This window comes from Peromyscus californicus, unplaced genomic scaffold, assembly GCF_007827085.1.
Source record: "Peromyscus californicus insignis strain IS unplaced genomic scaffold, ASM782708v3 Scaffold_19__1_contigs__length_69161282, whole genome shotgun sequence".
Classification (NCBI taxonomy): domain Eukaryota; kingdom Metazoa; phylum Chordata; class Mammalia; order Rodentia; family Cricetidae; genus Peromyscus; species Peromyscus californicus.
The window spans coordinates 23,513,313-23,533,256 of NW_026294491.1; the positions used below are offsets into that span (position 1 = coordinate 23,513,313).

A 19,944-nucleotide genomic window follows, 5' to 3' on the forward strand; every position below is an offset into this window, starting at 1 on the left:
GACATATTCCAAGACTCTCAATATACGCCTGCATTCCACAGGTGGTATCTCTATACAGATATATTAATATATTAAAGCTTAACTTAAAAAGAAGACATGATAAGGGCTGAGACTGTAGTTCAGTGGTAGAATGTAGGGTTAATCATGATCAAGTTGGGAAGCAGACAAGCAGAGTATTGGAGAAGTAGCTGAGAGCTTTAAATCCTGATCCATAGGCAGCGGGGAGAGAGGGAGAGAGGGAGAGGGAAGGGGAGAAGGAGAGGGAGAGGGAGAGAGGGAGGGGGAGGGAGAGGGAGAGGGAAAAAGGGAGAAGGGGAGAGAGAGAGAGAGAGGGAGAGAGAGAGGGAGAGGGAGAGGGAGAGGGAGAGAGGGAGAGAGAGAATGGGCCTGGCTGGAGCATTTGAAACCCCAAAGCCCACACCCAGTGCCACACCTCCTCCAACAAGGCCACACCTCCTAATCCTTCCCAAACAGTACCACTAACTGGGGTCCAAGCATTTAAATCTATGAGCCTATGGGGCCATTCTCACCCAAAGCACCACATCTCCCTTCAGAGGATTACACTTTAAAAAAAAGAAGTTAGAGGTTCAAGTAGCATCTTCTCCTGAAATTTTTACTTTCAGATTTTCATTTTCTTTTGTGCACAACAGCTGTAATTCTATGGGACCAGAAATCTAGAAAGGACAGGTCATTTATTTGAGTTCTCTACTGGCCATATTACACAGAAGCATGTGTGTGTGTGTGTGTCTGTGTCTGTGTGTGCCTGTCTGCCTGTGTGTGTGTGTGTCTGTGTCTGTGTCTGTGTGTGCCTGTCTGCCTGTGTGTGTCTGTGTGTGTGTGTGTGTGTGTGTCTCTGTGTGCCTGTCTGTGTCTGTGTTTGTGTCTGTGTGTGTGTGTGTGTGTGTGTGTGTGTGTGTGCATGTGTATGTGTTTACCACTCTAGTTGGCAGTAAACCTGGGAGAATGGAGCCTAAAAACGAGGCAGACTAAAGTCTCATGCAATAATCAACTTTATTCAGAGCATCAGATATTTTTGTGTGTGTGTGTGTGTGTGTGTGTGTGTGTGTGTGTGTGTGTGTGTGTGTGTGTTTTGAGACAGGGTTTCTCTGTATAGCCCTGACTGTCTGGCACTCACTCTGTAGACCAGGCTGGCCTCAAACTCACAGAGCTCCACCTGCCTCTGCCTCCTGAGTACTGGGATCAAAGGCATGCACCACCACCGCCCAGCTGCCTCCCATCAGATTGGGCTGCAGGCAAGTCTGCGTGGTATTGTCTTGATTAGTGATTGATGTGAGAGGGCCCAGCCCACTGTGGGCGATGCCACCCCTGGGCAGGTGGTCCTGGTTTGTATAAGAAAATAAACTGAGCAACCACGAGGAGCAAGCCAGTAAGTAGTATTACTCCGTGGCCTCTCCTTCAGTTCCCGCCTTCGGGTTGCTGCCTTGAGTTCCTGCCCTGACTTCCCTGGATGATGGAAGCTGTAAGATGAAATAAACCCTATCCTCCCAGAGTGGTTTTTGGTCGTAGTCTTCACCATAGCAGTAAAGCCCCAACGAAGAGGCCAGAGAGATGGCTCAGTGGTAAAGAGTGCTGTATGTCTTTTCAGAAGACCTGGGTTCAATGTCAAGCCCCCACATGACGGCTCAAGGCGTGCACATGTTGCACAGATGTATGTGTAAGCAAAACATCCAGATGCATAAAGTAAAAATAAATAGGGGTTGGGGATTTAGCTCAGTGGTAGAGCGCTTGCCTAGCAAGTGCAAGGCCCTGGGTTCGGTCCTCAGCTCTGGAAAAAAAAAAAAAAAGAAATGCAAAAAAAAAATTTATATATATATATATATATATTTTAAAAGAAACCCTAACTAAGACAAGAACCAATCTAGAGAGCTGTCTGGTACATTGACATGGTGTCCTGGCATGCGTGCATGGCCCCCCCTACATACTACTGCTAATAAAGTTTTTCTACATAGACATTGCAACACACCCTTCCGTTTGGCAGGAATATAAAATTTCAAGCTTTGAGCAGAGGCTGATGAATGAGATAGAGTTCCGCCTGGAGCGTACCCCGGTGGACGAATCAGATGACGAGATCCAGCACGATGAAATCCCCACGGGCAAGTGCATCGCACCCATCTTTGACAAAAGACTCAAGCACTTCCGGGTGACGGAAGGCTCTCCAGTCACCTTCACCTGCAAAATTGTCGGGATACCTGTTCCAAAGGTAGGGAAGATGGCCTCCCAGTTGATCAACAGCATGGAACTGTACACAAGGTCTTCAGGAAAGTCTCATGGGGCTGGGATGTAGCTCACTGGCAGAGTTCTTGCCTCTCATGGCTCTTATATGTGTCTTCTGCACCGGGGGTGGGGGGGGGGTGGGATCTCAGGGGGCTAGAGAGATGGCTTCTCAGTCAAGGGCAGCACTTGCGGCTTTTACAGGATGGGAGTTCAGTGCCTGGCACCCACTTTGGGTGGCTCACAAGCACCTGTAACTCCAGCTCCAGGGCATCAGATGCCCTCTTCTGGCCTCCTCCTACACCCTCCGCCCACCAGAGACACACCAGGCTTGGAATGCAGCATGCATGAAACCCTGGGTTTAATCCCCAAAACCATATTTTAAAAAACAAAAAACAAAACAGAAACTTGGCTGGGTGGTGGTGGCGGCACACAACTTTAATCCCAGCACTTGGGAGACAGAGGCAAGCAGATCTCTGTGTTTAAGGCCAGCCTTTATTACAAAGCAAGTTCTAGAACAGCCCGGACTACACAGAGAAACCGTGTCTGGAAAAAAAAAAAAATCAAAACCCAAACCAAACCAAACAAACAAAAGCAAAAAACAACAAAACCTGGACATGGCGATGCATGCATGTGATGCCTGTAATCTCAACACTCAGGAGACTCAGAAGTTCAAGACCACACTTGGCTACATAGTGTGTTTGAGGCCAGCCTAGGCTACATGATACCCTGTCTCAGAAAAACAAAACGAAACAAACGAAAAACAACTTATCATACTGTAGTGAAACATCTACGGAATGAAAGTGAAAAACAATACTCAAAAATTAGCAGAGCCCAGGAACAGGATCATTAGGGCAAAAGGAAACTTGTTTGTTTTTTGGACAGGTTCTCATTATGTAGTCCTGACTGGCCTGGGACTCACTCTATAGACCAGGCTGGCCTCAAAGTCACAGAGATCCACCTGCCTCTGTCTCTGGAGTGCTGGGGTTTAAAGGTGTGCACCACCACATCAAACCTTGTTAGAATTTAAAAAAAAAAAAAAAGTTTAGAAGAGCCAGGCAATGGTGATGCAGGCCTTTAACCCAGCACTCAGGAGGCAGAGCCAGGCCGATCTCTGTGAGTTTGAGGCCAGCCTGGTCTACAGAGTGAGTTCCAGGACAGGCTCCAAAGCTACAAAGAAACCCTGTCTCAACAAAAAAACAAAGCAAAAGTTTAGGAGAAATTTCCTAGTCATGCTGTCTTATTTTGGAGTATTGGCTCTCTTGGCCATCAAACTCAGCCAGTTAATATTTTCCATTGTGTTCAGTTTCCACTGGACACCCACAGGGTGCCTTTCGCTGCACAGAGAGAGCTATATTGGTGTCCTTCCCGTTAGGTTAGTAAATGCCAAGAATGTCCCCGTGCCCGTCACTGGCTGCTGACCAAGCCTCTGAGTCACCACATTCCTTGGCAGTCAGGGAGGGATTTGCACCCGGTGTGGCTGTGGCAGGGGATCTGCTTTCACAGACATGAGTGTGATGGTGCCACACATGGTTAGGTAACCAAGGGAGAGGCGAAGAGGATGCCTCCAACCAGCGCTTTATCCCCCCTGCCTTGGAGAGCTCACCCTCACAATGTGCAGAGCCGACCACCGAAATACTTGCACAGCAAATCTGTATATTTCAATCTTAGAGCTTGATTTTGGGCCAGGGGGGTAAATTTAGCAAGTTGATCCTAGCCTTATTCTTTTTGGTCCAATAAACGGTGCTAGCCTTTCAAGCACGGTGAGCCGTCCCGGGTGCTCAGACCTACATCTGCTCCGTGACTGACATAGAGCAAATGGCGGAAGATCCAGTTTTCTTGTGTTCATTATTTTGCCTGTGAAAACGTATTTAGTCCTCAGAGCATCCTTAAGCTAATTATGAGGTGCTATAAAGATGGTCAAAAGCTTTACCACAATGCTAACCAGTATCATTTTTTTTTTTACTTAAGTATTGTATAGGTGCAGGTGGAGGCGCACAGTATACTGTCGTTTTGAATATGTTTTATGATTTTTCTAAGTGTTTGCAAAAGACACTCGCCTTGTAACAGGGATGGTGCTTGACCTTTGTCTCACCTTTCTGGAGATACGGAATAGTATGTCCTCACCAAGAGTTCCTTGAATACCTCCAGGTTTATTGGTTCAAAGACGGGAAGCAGATTTCTAAGAGAGATGAGCACTGTAAAATGAGGCGGGAAGGGGACGGGACCTGCTCTCTGCACATTGAATCCACCAACGGCGATGACGACGGCAACTACACCATCATGGCGGCCAACCCCCAGGTTGGTTGCAAGGCTCCTGGATATCAGCAGGAGCGACTGATATCACTGTGAACAAGACCTTGATGAGTACTGAGGAGAGGGAACAAGAAGTGTTGTGATTGTGCCTAACTAGAACACAGGGTCGAATTGAGACTCGCCTGCTACTGGCTGCCCTTGTCAGAGAGCGCTGTCAGAACTATATCCTGGGGGACATAGTTCAGTTTTTAGTGTGCTTGTCTAGCATGCACGAGGCCCTGGGTTTGATCCTCAACACCACATAAAAACAAGCAAGCATAATGGGGGGGGGGGGTGCCTCAGGAAGCAAAGGCCAAGGAGGATCGGTTCAAGGGCACAGTCCATTGAATTTGAAGACAGAAAACAAATCAAAATGAAAAAGGGGCTGGGGAGATGGCTCAGTAGTTAAGAGCATTTGCTGCTCTTCCAGAAGACCCATGTTCAGTTCCCAGCACCCACATCAGATAGCCCACAACCATCTGTAACTCCAGCTCCATGGGCTCCAATGCCCTCTTCTGGCCTTTGAAGATACCTACACCCCTGGCAAGCACAGATACATATACATTAATACAAATTAAATAAATAAACGAGGGCCTGAGAGGTCGATCAGTGGTTAATAGCACTCGATGTTCTTGCAGAGGAGCAGGGCTCAATTCCCAGCACCCACACGGCAGCTCACAACCATCCGACCAGGAGTTCTGGCTGCCTCTTCTGACTTCCAGTAATCAGACACACAGATGGTGCACAGATACATATTCCAGCGAACTACTCATGCACATAAACAAATCTTTAAAAAAAATTACAATAAGTAAACCTAGAGAACAAAATTACTTCAAAAAGGCTTTAAATATCTCTCAAACTTAGGTCAAATTTTTCTTTTACTTTTTGTCTTTGTGGATAAAAGTTGGAGAACTGTAATCTTGCATTTTTCTTTTCTGAATGAGGCCAACTTTCAAAGTTCCCCTAAAAAATAGGACAGAATATTTTCAATTTCCATTCAGATGGAAAATATAAAGCCATAATTTCTGTTTTCATGCTAAAGTGTCAGTTTTGGTGGGTCTCTGTTGAGGAAAGCAGAAAAATACTTGACCATGCTCTTTGAATTATTGCTGCACAAGATGTCAAATTCGGGGAGAAATGGTCATTTTTAAAATATGTGTGTCTTGTCACTTCTCGGGTTAAAGTGGAAACATCAAAACACTCCTAAGAACTCTCCCCTTGAAATAGTAACAGTAGTAGCTTAAGAAGTCATTTTTGGCCGGGTGGTGGTGGTGGTGGTGCACGCCTTTAATTCTAGCACTTGGGAAGCAGAGGCAGGTGGATCTCTGTGAGTTCAAGGCCAACCACCCCAAAGCTACACAGAAAAACTCTGTCTCAAAAAACCAAAAAAAAAAAAAAAAGAAAGAAAGAAATCCTTTTGGGTCTGGAAAGATGGGTCAGTGGGTAAAGGCATTTGTCACATGAGCCCAGTGACCTGAGTTTGAACCCCAGAGCCTATGTAAAAGCCGTAGGAGAGAAGTGACTCCACGAAGTTGGCCTCTGACCTTCACCAAGAATGTTGCATGGCATGTGCACACACACACACACACACACACACACACACACACACACACACACACACACACACACACCCCTGATAATAATAAACAATAGAAGTCATGTATCTATATATTTTAAGGATTGTGTGTGTGTGATGCATATGCCCTCAGGGACCAGAAGAGGGTGTCAGGTCCCCTAGAACTAGAATTCCAGGTGATCATGTGGGTGCTGGGAACAGCTCTGGTCATCTGAAAGAACAGTAAGCTCTCAACTTCTGAGCCATCTCTCCAGTCCCAGAAACCAGATTTTTTTTTTTTATTTCTTTATTATGCATGTAGTGTTCTGCCTGCAGGCCAGAAGAGGGCATCAGATCTCATTACAGATGGTGTGAGCCACCATGTGGTTGCTGGGAACTGAACTCAGGACCTCTGCAAGAGCATCTAGTGCTCTTAACCTCTGAGCCATCTCTCCAACATCTGGAAGCCAGAATTTTGAAGCACTCATTGTACAAGTGTGGGGATCAGAGCTCCTGTGAATGCTGGGTGGGTGTGGTGGCCCACCTGGAATTCAAGCCCGGAAAGGCAGAGATAGGGGACCCCCCCAGTGCAAGCTACTAGCCACACTGGTCATATCTGCAAGCTCTGGGTTCAACTGAGAGATCCTACCTCTGTGGCCAAGGTGGAGGGCCGTCTAGGAAGACTCCCAGCATCAAGGCCTCAGCACACACAGGTAAATGAACCTCAACACACACACACCATACACATACACACACACACACACCAAAAGTTGCATTGTTTTTAGCTGGGTGGTGTTATCATGTGCCTTTAATCCCAGCACTCAGGAAGTAGAGGCAGGCAGATCTCTGAGTTCCAGGCTAGCCTGGTCTACAAAGTGAGTTCCAGGACAGCCATGGTTACACAGAGAAACCCTGTCTCAAAAACAAAACAAAACAAAAAGAATATTATTTTCATTGCTCTTGAGCAAGAAAATCTCTTCATTGTTAGAAAAAAATGTATAATGCTTTGGTGAAGAAAACATTTATATAAATTAGAAAAAAATGTGGATTTCTCCTTATTTAAATCTTGTTTGTTTTCTGCTTCTCAGGGGAGAATCAGCTGTTCTGGCCACTTGATGGTACAGAGTTTGCCCATTCGAAATAGACTCAGCCCTGCGGGTCAGTCTCACAGGTAAAGCGGGAAATCCTCCTTTTCTGGACTCCTCCCACACCTCCACTTACCACAGTGAATCACTGCTAAAGTGTACCGCACACACCGAAGCGTCACCACCAGGGGGTTCTTTGGAATACAGCCATCCAGCCTGGCCCAGAGCATCCAAGTCAGAATCCCCAGGAAATGCACGGCATGCTTACATTTGAGATGCTCCAGGCTCTGGCACTTTCCCTCTTTTTTTTTTCTTTTCTTTTTTTTCTTAAGACAGGCTCCCATGTAGCCCAGGCTGACCTCAAATATAGCAGAGGATGACTTAAAATTGATACTTCTGCCTTCACCTCCTAAGTGTTGGGATTAGAGGTGTGCGCCACCACACCCAGTACTTGTGACGCTGGGGAAGGAACGCAGAGCTTCATGCATGCTAAGCAGGCACTAGCCCATTTGAACTACATTCCCAGACCCTTTGGTACAATTGTAACGGTTTAAAACATTGTAACCATTAGTAACACTCACGCACATAATGCGCCATGAGACCCTTTGAAACTACCAGCTTTTCTATCACCAGGCAGAAACTTGGGGGCTGAATATTTCCGCAGTCGTCTCCATGATACCTGGTTTTTTTCTCAGATTTTATGAGCTACTAATGAGAAAGAGCCTGGCTTTCTTTCCCCTTGAGTCTTAGGGTGCCACAAAGTCTCAGCAGATCGTTGCTGAGACTGATGAATTAAAGGACTTACCAAAGGAACAAAAATTAAAGACTCATGGTTCACACAATGCTTCACTACTTCTCTGCCGCCTCCTTTATCTTGTTTTGTTTTCAAGAACAGCTGTTACTGTTGGTCACTGTGACTGAGTTCAAGTTCATGGTCATCTTTAATTATCAGCCATAATTTATTGCCAGGCTGCATTTTATTGTGGTCACAGCCATCCTGTTCTGGGAGATGGACAAGCCCTCTCTTTGGGCTCTCAGATGGAGTACTGATTTATTTGTTTACTGTGATGATTTTTCAGCAAGTGCCAAAGCCCACAGCGTAGGGAGCTAAGCCGATTAATGCTGAATGACTTCAGAGAGAAAGGAACTAAAGCTTGCTTATGTTATTTCTATTATTATTATTATTTTTTTTTTATTTTTTTTTTTTTTGGTTTTTTCGAGACAGGGTTTCTCTGTGTAGCTTAGCGCCTTTCCTGGAACTCACTCTGTAGACCAGGCTGGCCTCAAACTCACAGAGATCCGCCTGGCTCTGCCTCCCGAGTGCTGGGATTAAAGGCGTGCACCACCATCGCCCGGCTTCTATTATTTTTAATTGTGTGTATGGGCGGGGTATGTGGGATATGTGCACGTGAGTGCAGGGACATTGGATGCTCGGAAGCCGACGTCACAGGTGGTTGTGAGCCGTCCAGCATAGGTGCTGGGAATGAACTTGGGTCCTCTAGAGGCACCAGCCCTGAGCCTATTTCCTTAATTTCAGAGTTTAGAGATGATACTACAGTGTATAGGATACTTGCCACAAGGAGTTTTGGTTTTATTTGGTTTTGGTTTTGTTTGGCTTGTGTGTGTGTGTGTGTGTGTGTGTGTGTGTATTTATATCAGTTCTAAGCTGTGTTGATTGATTGACTGATGATTGATTGACTGTCCAGCACATCCTTTCTATTCTAGGCTGTGGCTCATTTGGTGCTTACCTAGCATGCACCACGTCCTGGGTTCCATCCCCAGCACCACATAAACTGGGCCTAACAATGCATACCTGTAATGTAGCACTCAGGAGGTAGAGACAGGAGGGCCAGTTCAAGGTCGCCCTGGATTACTTATTGAGCTCAAGGCCAGCCGGAGCTACAGGAGACTCTGTCTCATTATTGCCATTTCTAAATGCATGTGGTTATTGTTACACGTTTGTAAATGCTTCTTGTAGGGGAAGGTCCAGAATGCAGGAAAGAGACAAAGAACCTCTACAGGAACGCTTTTTCCGACCACATTTCCTGCAGGCCCCAGGGGACATGGTGGCTCACGAGGGCCGCCTCTGTCGGCTGGACTGTAAGGTATTTCCCAACACCTGTCCTTAGCTCCAGGCCTGTCCAGAGTTTTCATCTAGTTATTTGTTTACACTCATTTTTGTTTGTATTAGTTTTGTGGGGTTTTCTCCCAGATGAAAAGGTCCTAGGGAAGGGAGGAAAATTGTCCCCTCCATAGGCTCTTTTAGAGCATTTGATCTTTTTAATTCCATACACAAATATGTCATTAAAATCTTAAATCACCATATCTTAATAAAAAATTGTGTAAGCATAAACATTTTAAAGAAAAAACAGTTTTGTGTGAGCACCATATAAGTCAATTCTTCATTATGAGACGATAACCAGAGAGAGATAAATTGTGAACTTTTCCATATGGTCCCTGGAATCCTCTAGTACTGTGAATCCGGAAGTTTGAAATTTTTTTTTGCATCTTTGGTTTAGGGAGGGGAGGAACTTCGGAAAATCATAGGTGTGAGAAGATAAAGCCAAAGCATTTAGAGCGAACAGAGGTCATTTTCTCACCCTAAGCCACCTCGGTCACCTTTTGTGACTCTGCATTCTAAGTCCCAACCTGAAATGAGGCTTCATGTGGGCAGGGCAGCGCCCTCTCCGTACAAGACACTGACGTCACCGCTCTACCCCAGGCAACCATGAAGGGTGCTGTGGGAAAAGTAGGTGCAAGTCAGTGAAGGCTGGAGGTAAAGCATGTGCAGGGAACTCCGTTCTGTGCACTGCTCTTATCCCCCCCCACCCAGTTGCTGTCTAAATAATACTCAGGTTGTACGCTCTCCTGCCTCTAAACTTCAAAAACTACCAGTGTCCGGCTCCCATCTCCAGAAATTCTGGTTTAATATTATAATTAGGCATCAAGATCCCCCCCCCCCCATAGTCCGGCGTCAAGATTCTTTTTTAGATAATCCGTGAGAAAAACTTGAGAACTTTGATTTAGTATCTGACTTTTCTCTAACTCCGGTGTCTAAGCCGACGTCAGCTCTCTTACTGATGCCACGGGCCTGTTTTATCTACTATCATTGTTCTGCTCTGGGACATAATCACATGGATTCATCGTGGCTGAAATGGGGCCAGGATTCCACACAGTTCAAACTCACAGCATCATTTACTCAGATTCCCTCCTCCAAGGCCGCTGCAGAGTCCCCAGCCCTCTGTGTTTTTCTTTACTATGTAATTGGTGCCAATAAGGACAAAGAATTCACTCACCAAATCAGCCGGCGTCAGCTGTTCTCTTGGTTGGTAGGTGAGTGGCTTGCCGCCCCCGGAGCTGACGTGGCTGCTCAATGGGCAACCTGTGCTACCAGACGCCTCCCACAAGATGCTGGTCCGAGAGACAGGAGTCCACTCTCTGCTCATCGACCCGCTCACCCAACGAGACGCAGGGACCTATACATGCGTGGCAACCAACAAAACCGGGCAGAATTCCTTTAGTTTGGAGCTCACTGTAGTAGGTAAGGTTCGCTGTGGGACTGACTCCTAGGCAGAACTCTCTTGGAACTGACTGTCCAAACACTCAGATGCTCTGACAGAATTCCAGACTCCCTCGCCCCACCGATCTGTTTCCCCTTCACTGTAGTAGACCCTATTTTCTACACTGTTTTCTGAGATACATCGTAATCTAGAAATGCAATTCGGTTGCTTCTTCATTTTAATCATACGACCAACGGGAGCAATTTCAATAATTGACTAAGCAATCAACGAGTTATTTAATTAGCTGTCACTGAATTCCAGTCCTTTGCCCTTCAGTCTGTGATTCCTGGAACACGCTAGGCTCTTTTGTCCCCTGAGTTACAAACCTTTGCATTACACCAGTGGTCCTGTGAACTGGAATATTCTTTACCCAGCACTCCTCTATTCCATAAAGCCTAGCTTCAGGACCAGGCATTTATCAGCTCAGTTGAGAGCGTGCCCGAGAGCACACAGAGCCCCCTTAGACCAGGTGTGGTGGCATACACCTGACACCCAGCGCTAGGGAGGTGGGCTAGGCGGTCATCCTACAGGGTGAAGTGGAAACCAGCCTGGCCACCTGAAGCCTTCTCTCAAAAATAAAAATAGGAATGAATAAAACGTAAAGGCCGACGTCTAGTGTCATCACCCGGGCACAGTGGGTTCTCCAGGCAGCCCCTTGCTACCTCCTCTGGGTTTCCATGGCACAAGAATGGTCAGTAATCACAGAGGGCCCGCAGACTACCATGTTAATTGTGTGCTGTGCTGCCTCCCTGCAGACCCTGAGCTTCTGAGGCCAGAGGCTCTGCTCTGCTGTGTTGTGTTTTTACTTATGCAGAAGGGGGCGGGTGTGCCATAGCCTGCGTGTGGTGGTCAGAGTACAGCTTGCAGAAGTAGGCTGGCTCTTTCCAGCATGCAGGCCTGGGGGGTTAAACTCAGGTCTTCGGGCTTAATGGCAAGCACCCTTACCCACGGAGCCGTTTCCCGGGACTCTGGTTTGTTGTGTTTCTCGGATGTGTGCCTCAGTGGAAGGTGCTCATCAAATGTTGAATCGCAAAACCAATGAGCCTTCACCTGATAAGACGATGTGAATAGAACCCAGCAACGCCTACAGAAAAGGGCAGGAAGACATCATCAGCTGAAGGGCCGTGGGCTAATGGGAATCTGAGTGCTAGGCTTCCTCCCACCGGGGGAAGGGAAACCATTAAATAAACCAACCCGAAGTAGGCAGTCCCAGCACTCAGGAGGCAGAGGCAGGCAGATCTCTGAGTTTGAGGCCAGCCTGGTCTATAGAGTGAGTTCCAGGACAGCCAGGGCTACACAGAGAAACCTTGACTTAGGAAAAGAAAAAAAAAAAGAAAGGAAGAAAACCAACCGAGTCAGCACTGCTGTTCCCCTTCTCAGTCAGTGACTGCTCTCCTGTAAACGCTTTCCCTTCGCTCTTAATTTAGTCTCACCAACAGAATAGGAAACCCTTGTTCTGCTGCCAGTTTCTCCCTTTTTTCCATGTTTCTAAAACAATGACTTTGATAGACGAGGCTATATTCTTGGGATGCATGATTTCGTAAAGGTTTTTATTCCAAATACATTTATGGGAGGGAACATGCAAAAATAGAAAAATGACAATGTGACCAGATGGAAAACGTCGTTGGTTGGGAGCTGGAGAGGTGGCACAGTGGTTAGAACACTTGTTGCTCATGCCGAGGACCTGGGTTTGGCTCCTAACACCCACATGGCAGCTCACAATAGCCTATTGCTCCTGTTCCAGGGGTTGTGAAGTCCTGCCTAGCCTGCAAGGGTTCCTGAATGCACATGGTGCATATAAACTCACCCAGACTCACATTCATATACATAAGTAAGAAGTAAACAAAGAATTTTAAGTTGGGGGAAAATTTACTTACTATGAAATAAAGTCCTCAAAAAAAAAATCAGTTTCAGTACGTGGATTATGTTCTCAAGAGTCATTGTTTGGCTATGGAGATGGCTTAGTGGGTAAAGGCGCATGCTGCCAAGTGTTCTAACCTGAATTCGATCCCTGGGACCCACACGATGCAAGAGGAGAAGTGACTCCTGACCAAAGCTGTCTTCGGACTCTGATGGCAGTTGGAGGCTTGCAAACACACACACTCACACAAGCACTCACACACACACAGAGACACACAAACCCATGAACAGGAACACGTGCACAGGCACCCAAAAACATACACACAAATATACACCCATGCACACAAAAGCAGACACACACAAACACCTACTTGCAAATGAATTAATTAGATGTAATTTTGAAAAACTTTTTTTTGGTTGTTTTTTGTTTTTTATTTTTCGAGACAGTGTTTCTCTGTATAGCCCTGAGTGTCCTAAAACTAGCTCTGTAGACCATACTGGCCTCAAACTCACAGAGATCTGCCTGCTTCTGCCTCCTGAGTGCTGGGATTAAAAGTCGCTGAGTTTTGTTTTGTTTTAAGTCACTATTTCTGGATGGGTATGGTGGCGCATGCCTTTCTTCCCAGCATCTGGAAGGCAGAGGCAAAGTTCCAAACCAGCCTGGTCTACAAGGCAAGTTCCAGGACAGCCGATACAGTGGGACCCTGTCTCAAAAACTATAATAAAGAACGCGATGAGTCTGAGGCAGAAACCTCAAGGCACTTGCTACTGCTATTGAAATAGAAAACTGATTTCTCTTGTCTAGCCAAAGAGGTGAAGAAAGCCCCCATGATCCTGGAGAAACTCCAAAACAGTGGCGTTCCCGAGGGTCACCCGGTGAGACTGGAGTGCCGCGTCATAGGCATGCCCCCGCCCGTGTTCTACTGGAAGAAGGACAATGAGACCATCCCTTTCACTAGAGAGAGGATCAGGTACAGCGGGCGGGCGCCGCCTCCGTGGAGACCTCCACGCTCCGAGAGGCCTGGGGGGCCATCCGAATAAGCCTGCAGCCTTCTGCAGTTGGTTTCTTTCATTTCGTACCGTGCTCCCGAGTATCAGTCAGTCGCACATGTTCCAAGCCTGCCTGGGCTACGGAGTGCGTTCCAAGTCAGCCTAGATCAGAGTGAGACTCGGTCTCAAAGCGGGGGTGGGGGGTGGGGGGTGGGGGGTGGGGAGGCAGTGGTATTCTTCCCTTGGAGCCCCTCCCGCGCTCAGAAGTCTTTTTTTTTTTTTCCTTCTCACTTTGCCTAATAAAAGTATGTTTACCAGAGAAAGAAAGTGTAATACTGACTACAAGTGTCCAAGGTGTGGTAGCATACCCACATTCCCCCTACTCAGGGAAAATACTGAGGTAGGATCAGGAGTCCGAAGTTATCAACTTGGCTACATAGCAAGTCTGAAGCTATTCTGGGCTCTATGAGACACTGTCTCCAGAATGAAAAGAAGTTTTTAAAAATATACAGGGTCGGGGCAGGGGCTGGAAAGATGGCTCAGCAGTTAAGAGGACCCGAGTTCAATTTCCAGCATCCACACTAGGTGAATCACAGCTGCCTATAACTCTAGTTCTAAGGGGCCCAACACCCACTTAAGGCCTCCACAAGCTCCTGCATGTACATGGAGAACATAAATATACAGAAGCGTACACACACTCACATACGTGGAAATAATACATCTTAAAAACTATAGGAGGAACATGTAAGATCTGGCATATTTTTGTCATATTCCCAATCATATTAGGACCTGGAAAAGTTGTAATTTTTTTTTTTAATAAGCACAAAGCTGTGTTAGGGGCTAGGTAGGATGGCATATCCCAGCATTTGGGAGGCAGAGGCTAGAGGGTCAGGAGTTCAAGTTCTTTGATACCTGGTGAGTTCAAGGTCACTCTGGGCTCCATGAGACCGTCTCAAAAAGGCGTGGTAGTAGAGAGACGGCTCACCAGTTGAGGGCTCACAGCCCTCTGAAACTCTAGTTCCAGAGGATCTGATGCCTCTTCTGGCTATCAGTGTATATGTGGTGTGCATACATACATACATACATACATACATACATACTCAAATTAATAAATCTTTAGGAGGGGGAGGAGTAGAGGGCTGAATTCAGTAGCAAGAAGAGGCAGGAGGATCTCTGAGTTGAGGCTAGCTTGATCTATCTAGCAAGTTCCAGACCCAGCCAGGAGGCTCTGTCTCAAAGAGAGGGAGGGGGCTGAGGGAGCAAGGGAGAAGAAGAAAGTGAGGGGGCAAGGTGAAGGCTTTTCCAGGCTTTGGTTAAGAAGCTAATGTCCCCCGTTCCCTCCTCTGAGACTATCTCCAGGCCTAAGGTTGACCAAGGTGTTTCTGCAGCCGCGGAGTTAAAGGTGAATGTGCTCTTTCTCTTCTCCAGCATGCACCAGGACACCACAGGTTACGTCTGCCTCCTCATTCAGCCAGCCAAGAAATCTGACGCCGGGTGGTATACCCTGTCAGCCAAGAACGAAGCTGGCATTGTGTCCTGCACAGCTAGGTTGGATATATACGGTAAGTATGACGTCATTCAAGGAACATCTGTGCATGTGCAACAGCTTAAAAATGATTTTTAAAGATGATTGTACAATGTTCCATGCGTAAATTAGATAGATTACATTATCTGTCATGCTTGGAAGATGGCTTCTCCCTGCCATTTGCTTTTGTTATTGTTTTTGGTTTTTTTTGAGAATCAAGTGGTCAGACTTGGCATCAAATGCCTTTACCATCTTGCTACTCCTTCTTTTTTTCTAGGAATTCCAGCAGAAACTCCATTTACAAGAAAGGGACATATAACATGGGGCGGTGGTGGCGCATGTCTTTAATCCCAGCACTTGGGAGGTAGAGGCAGGTGAATCTCTGAGTTCGAGGCCAGCCTGGGCTATACAAAAGCAAGTTCCAGGACAGCCAGGACTACACAGAGAAGCCCTGTCTTGAAAAACCAAAAACAAAGGAAAAAAAGAAAGAAAGAAAGAAAAGGACATGTATTAAATTCCATGTTCAACCTTAGTGGCTCACAAATTTACCTTATCAGATTACAATTCTGAAGCCATCTCCAGAGTCCTTCTATAATCTCACTTATCAAGAAGACAGAGAAGATAGGGTTAGAGTGTCTTTTTTTTTTTTTTTTTGAGATTATTTTTATTTATGTGTATCTGTGTGTGCCAAGTAAATGCACATGCCTGTGGAGGCCAGAAGAGGGAGTCCGATCCCTGGATCTGAAAATTAAAGACTTCCAGCTGGGAAGGTGAAAACGAAATAAGTAGTTATTAATTTTATTAATTATGCTGGATTTTGTTGTTGTTGTTGTTTGTTCTGAGACAAGGTCTCACCTATACAACCCTAGCTGGCCTGCAACTCTATGTAAACCAGGCTGACCTTGACCTCACATAGATCCACCTGCCTCTGCCTTCCGAGTGCTGGGATTAAAGGTGGGCTCTACCATGCCTGGCCCTTTGCTGACCATTTTGCTTCCCAGCTGGTGAGAGGTTCGTTCCTGGATAAGGGGCTCCTTTCTCTTCTAACGCCTCCATAATTCTCCCTGTCTCCCTGTATGACCTCCATTTTAGACAGGGTCTCACAAAGCCCAGACTGACCTCAAACTTGCTATGTAGCCAAGACTGGATTTGAACTCCTGATCCTCCTGTATCTACTTCCCAAGTGCTGGGATTAAGGGAGTACACCGCCAACCTGGCAGCAGGAGGGTTTTAATGTTCCTTTTAGAGATGGGGTATCAATGTTCCTCCCACTGATTCCTTTGACCATATTTTTTAAATAGCTTTTTATTTTATTTTATTTTTCCTATCATTAGCTTAATACAGTACAAATTCTTAAATAGTGAAATGTTTCACTGAAGCTTGCCCAGTGATTGAGTAAAACCAAAACTTATTATAAGCCACAGTCATCCTAGGGTCCCCCTGCTAGGTAGCTTCCCTGGTTCTGTGGGTTGCAGTTTGATTGTTCTTTACTTTATATCTAGTATCCACTTATGAGTGAGTACATACCATGTTTGTCCTTCTGGGTTTGGGTCACCTCACTCAGGATGATATTTTCTAGTTCCAACCATTTGCCTGCAAATTTCATGCTGTCATTGTTTTTCTCTGCTGAGTAGTACTCCACTGTGTATATGTACCACATTTTCTTAATCCATTCTTCAGTTGACGGGCATCTAGGTTGTTTCCAGGTTCTGGCTATTACAAATAGTGCTGCTATGAACATAGTTAAGTATGTATCTTTGTGGTATGATTGAGCATTCCTTGGGTATATGCCCAAGAGTGGTATGGCTGGGTCTTGAGGTAGATCGATTCCCAATTTTCTGAGAAACCTCCATACTGATTTCTACAGTACTTGTACAAGTTTGCATTCCCACCAACAGTGGAAGAGTGTTCCCTTTGCTCCGCATCCTCTCCAACATAGACTGTCATTAGGGTTTTTGGTCATAGCCATTCTGACAGGTGCAAGGTGGTATCTCAGAGTCGTTTAGATTTGCATTTCTCTGATGACTAAGGACGTTGAGCATTTCCTTAAATGTCTTTCAGCCATTTGAGATGTTTCTTTTGTGAATTTTCTGTTTAGCTCTTTAGCCCATTTTTTAATTGGATTGTTCAGTATTTTGATGTCTAGTTTCTTGAGTTCTTTACATACTGTGGAGATCAGTCCTCTGTCAGATGTGGGGTTGGTGAAGGTCTTTTCCCATTCTGTAGGCTGTGTTTTTGTCTTATTGACCGTGTCTTTTGCCCTATAAAAGCTTCTGATCCTCCTGTATCTACTCCTGATCCTCCTGTATCTACTCCTGATCCTCCTGTATCTACTTCCCAAGTGCTGGGATTATGGGAGTACACCGCCAACCCGGCGGCAGGAAGGCTTTAATGTTCCTCTTAGAGATGGGGTATCAGTGTCCCTCCCACTGATTCCTTTGACCATAACATTTTCTTTGGTTCATTTCCCAGCTCAGTGGCACCAGCAGATCCCACCACCCATGTCCATCCGGCCCAGTGGCAACCGCTACGGATCCCTCACCAGCAAAGGACTTGACATCTTCTCTGCCTTCTCCTCCGTGGAAAGCACGATGGTGTATTCCTGCACTTCTCGGAGTGTAGTGGAGAGCGATGAACTTTAAGGGTGTCTCCGGGCCTGCCATGTGAGAGGGTGGACTGTGGAGGGGAAGGAAGACTGGTCAGATGCGGTGGTTTCCAAACAACTGGGTTTGAGTGAGTTCCCATCCTGCTGGACCCGGGGCAAGAAGTGCTTTAAATAAGTTGGCTGGGGCTTTTTGAGCCTTGGCTGAGGAAGAGTTCTAGGGCTGTGCGTCTTAAAGATGCAAGTAGGAAATACACACGAACCAAAGATATCATGCCACTGCCACCACGGCTTGAGGTGGGGAGCTAGTGTGCTCCCCCACCCCGTGTGTTAGGGGTGTTAGGCCCAACTAGGAGCAATTAGGAGCCATAGCCAGGGCTGAGAGAAGTTAGCAACTTTAGAATAGATACGGAGCAGAAAGATGGGGAGCCCATCATCACCTTTCATGGGTTACATCCATAACAGTCATCTTGGTGAATTCATTAAGTGAGCTCCCATTTAACATTAGAGGATCTTGCCATACACCCTTCCTCCAAAGTGGTGAAACACTTGGTTTGCATATCCTGCCTGTGGGATCACGTATGAAGCCAAAATGTGCCTGAGATTTAAAAACCAAACAACCAAACAACAAAACCAACCAGGACACTCAAGATTTCCCAGTGCACTTGTTATGTGGTCAAAACAAGGCTCCCACCAGCCTATCATCACCATTTTAGGCAGAGAGTCACACCCACATCCACATCCACCCCTAGTGCCTAGATGGGTGCCGAGCACAATGGAGGCCTGGAATATACATCTGCTGGGGAATGACTCTTACTCAGGTGTCTACCATCCTTAGGCCAGTCCAAACAGGGCCCTGGAGATGTTTGTCACAGCAGCTTGCTTCAGGCAAGCCAGGGGTATGAACTGGAAGAGTCTGTTATCAATTCCCTTTGCTTGAATCTCTGGGTTCTCTGTGCCCGGTCCCCTCAGCTGGTGATTTTTAGCTGGAGATAGTAATGGCTTAGAGAGGCTTGAAACTTGCTTTGCTCCAAGGCAAGGATTTCCAGTATAAAAAATAAATTCATTTACTCAAAAAAACCAGCTGTGTGTCTACTCTGTGTAAGATGCTGTGCTAGGTGCCGTGGAAGACAGAAAAATATGAATGGGCGGCTGGAGCGTCGGTTCAGCAAATAGAGGTGCTTGCTGCCTGCCAAGCTTGAGAGCCTAAGTTCAGTTCCTGGAACCCACATGGTGAAAGGCGAGGACTCACTTCTACAAGTTGTCCTCTGGCCTGCACACACACACACACACACACACACACACACACACACACACACACACACACACACACACACTATGGCACCCACATGCCTCCCCTCCCCCTGCTCTAAATAAGGAAATGTAAAAAACAAACAAACAAACAAACAAAAAACCAACTGAAAAAGACACAGGCTCTGCCCCTCAGAGCTCCCGATGTAATTAGCAGGGAGATAATACTTAAGACATCTGTAATCCTGCTTCTTGAGTCAAAGATCTGGTCTTGGGGCAATGGAAGATTTCAGTGTTCTTCCTCCTGTTTTTCATAACTAACAAAGTCTTTTCAAGCCCAAACTGTGTTACATGCCCATGGTTCTGGCACTTGGGAAACTGAGGCAGTAGGATCAAGAGTGCAAAGTCGACCGGGCAGTGGTGGCACGCGCCTTCAGTCCCAGCACTCGAGGGAAGGGGAGGCAGAGGCCGAAGGATTTCTTTAAGTTCGAAGCCAGCCTGGTCTGTAGAGCAAGTTCAAGGATATCCAGGGCTATTACACAGGGAAATTCTGTCTCAAAAAACCAAAAAGAAAAGAAAAAGAAAAAGAAAGAAAGAAAGAAAGAAAGAAAGAGAGAGAGAAAGGAAGGAAAAGAGAAAGAAAGAAAGAAAGAAAGAGAAAGAAAGAAAGAAAGAAAGAAAGAAAGAAAGAAAGAAAGAAAGAAAGAAAGAAAGAAAGAAAGAAAGAAAGAAAGAAAGAAAGAAAGACTAGAAACAAAGACAGATTGGAGAGGTGCTCAGTTGGAGTACTTGCTATGTATACATGAGGATTTGAGTTCCATCCTCCAGAATCCATGAAAAGAGCAGATTGAGGTAGCATGGACCTATAACCCCAGCTCGGAGATGGGGGGATGCACAGACAGACAGACAGACAGGAGAGGCCCTGCAGCCTGCTAGCCAGCCGGTCTAGCCCAGTTATCAGAACTCTGGGTTTGATGGGAGACCCTGTC

At 46.2% G+C, this 19,944-nt stretch overlaps 1 protein-coding gene across 3 annotated transcripts in view; it reads left to right on the plus strand.

Moving 5' to 3' along the window:
• Window positions 1–18,935, plus strand: part of Mypn (myopalladin) — a 107,753-nt gene extending 88,818 nt beyond the window's left edge. For 2 of the 3 annotated variants that reach the window (XM_052744832.1, XM_052744833.1), the window contains exons 13-20: window positions 2,000–2,221; window positions 4,384–4,533; window positions 7,171–7,253; window positions 9,146–9,272; window positions 10,501–10,708; window positions 13,393–13,558; window positions 15,006–15,139; window positions 17,575–18,935. In XM_052744832.1, the coding sequence (XP_052600792.1) occupies window positions 2,000–2,221; window positions 4,384–4,533; window positions 7,171–7,253; window positions 9,146–9,272; window positions 10,501–10,708; window positions 13,393–13,558; window positions 15,006–15,139; window positions 17,575–17,744 (1,260 nt within the window). In that variant the 3' untranslated portion in view covers window positions 17,745–18,935. The remainder of the gene's footprint in view (window positions 1–1,999; window positions 2,222–4,383; window positions 4,534–7,170; window positions 7,254–9,145; window positions 9,273–10,500; window positions 10,709–13,392; window positions 13,559–15,005; window positions 15,140–17,574) is intronic. The other variant, XM_052744834.1, reaches the window with a different exon arrangement.
• Window positions 18,936–19,944: the final 1,009 nt, after the last annotated feature.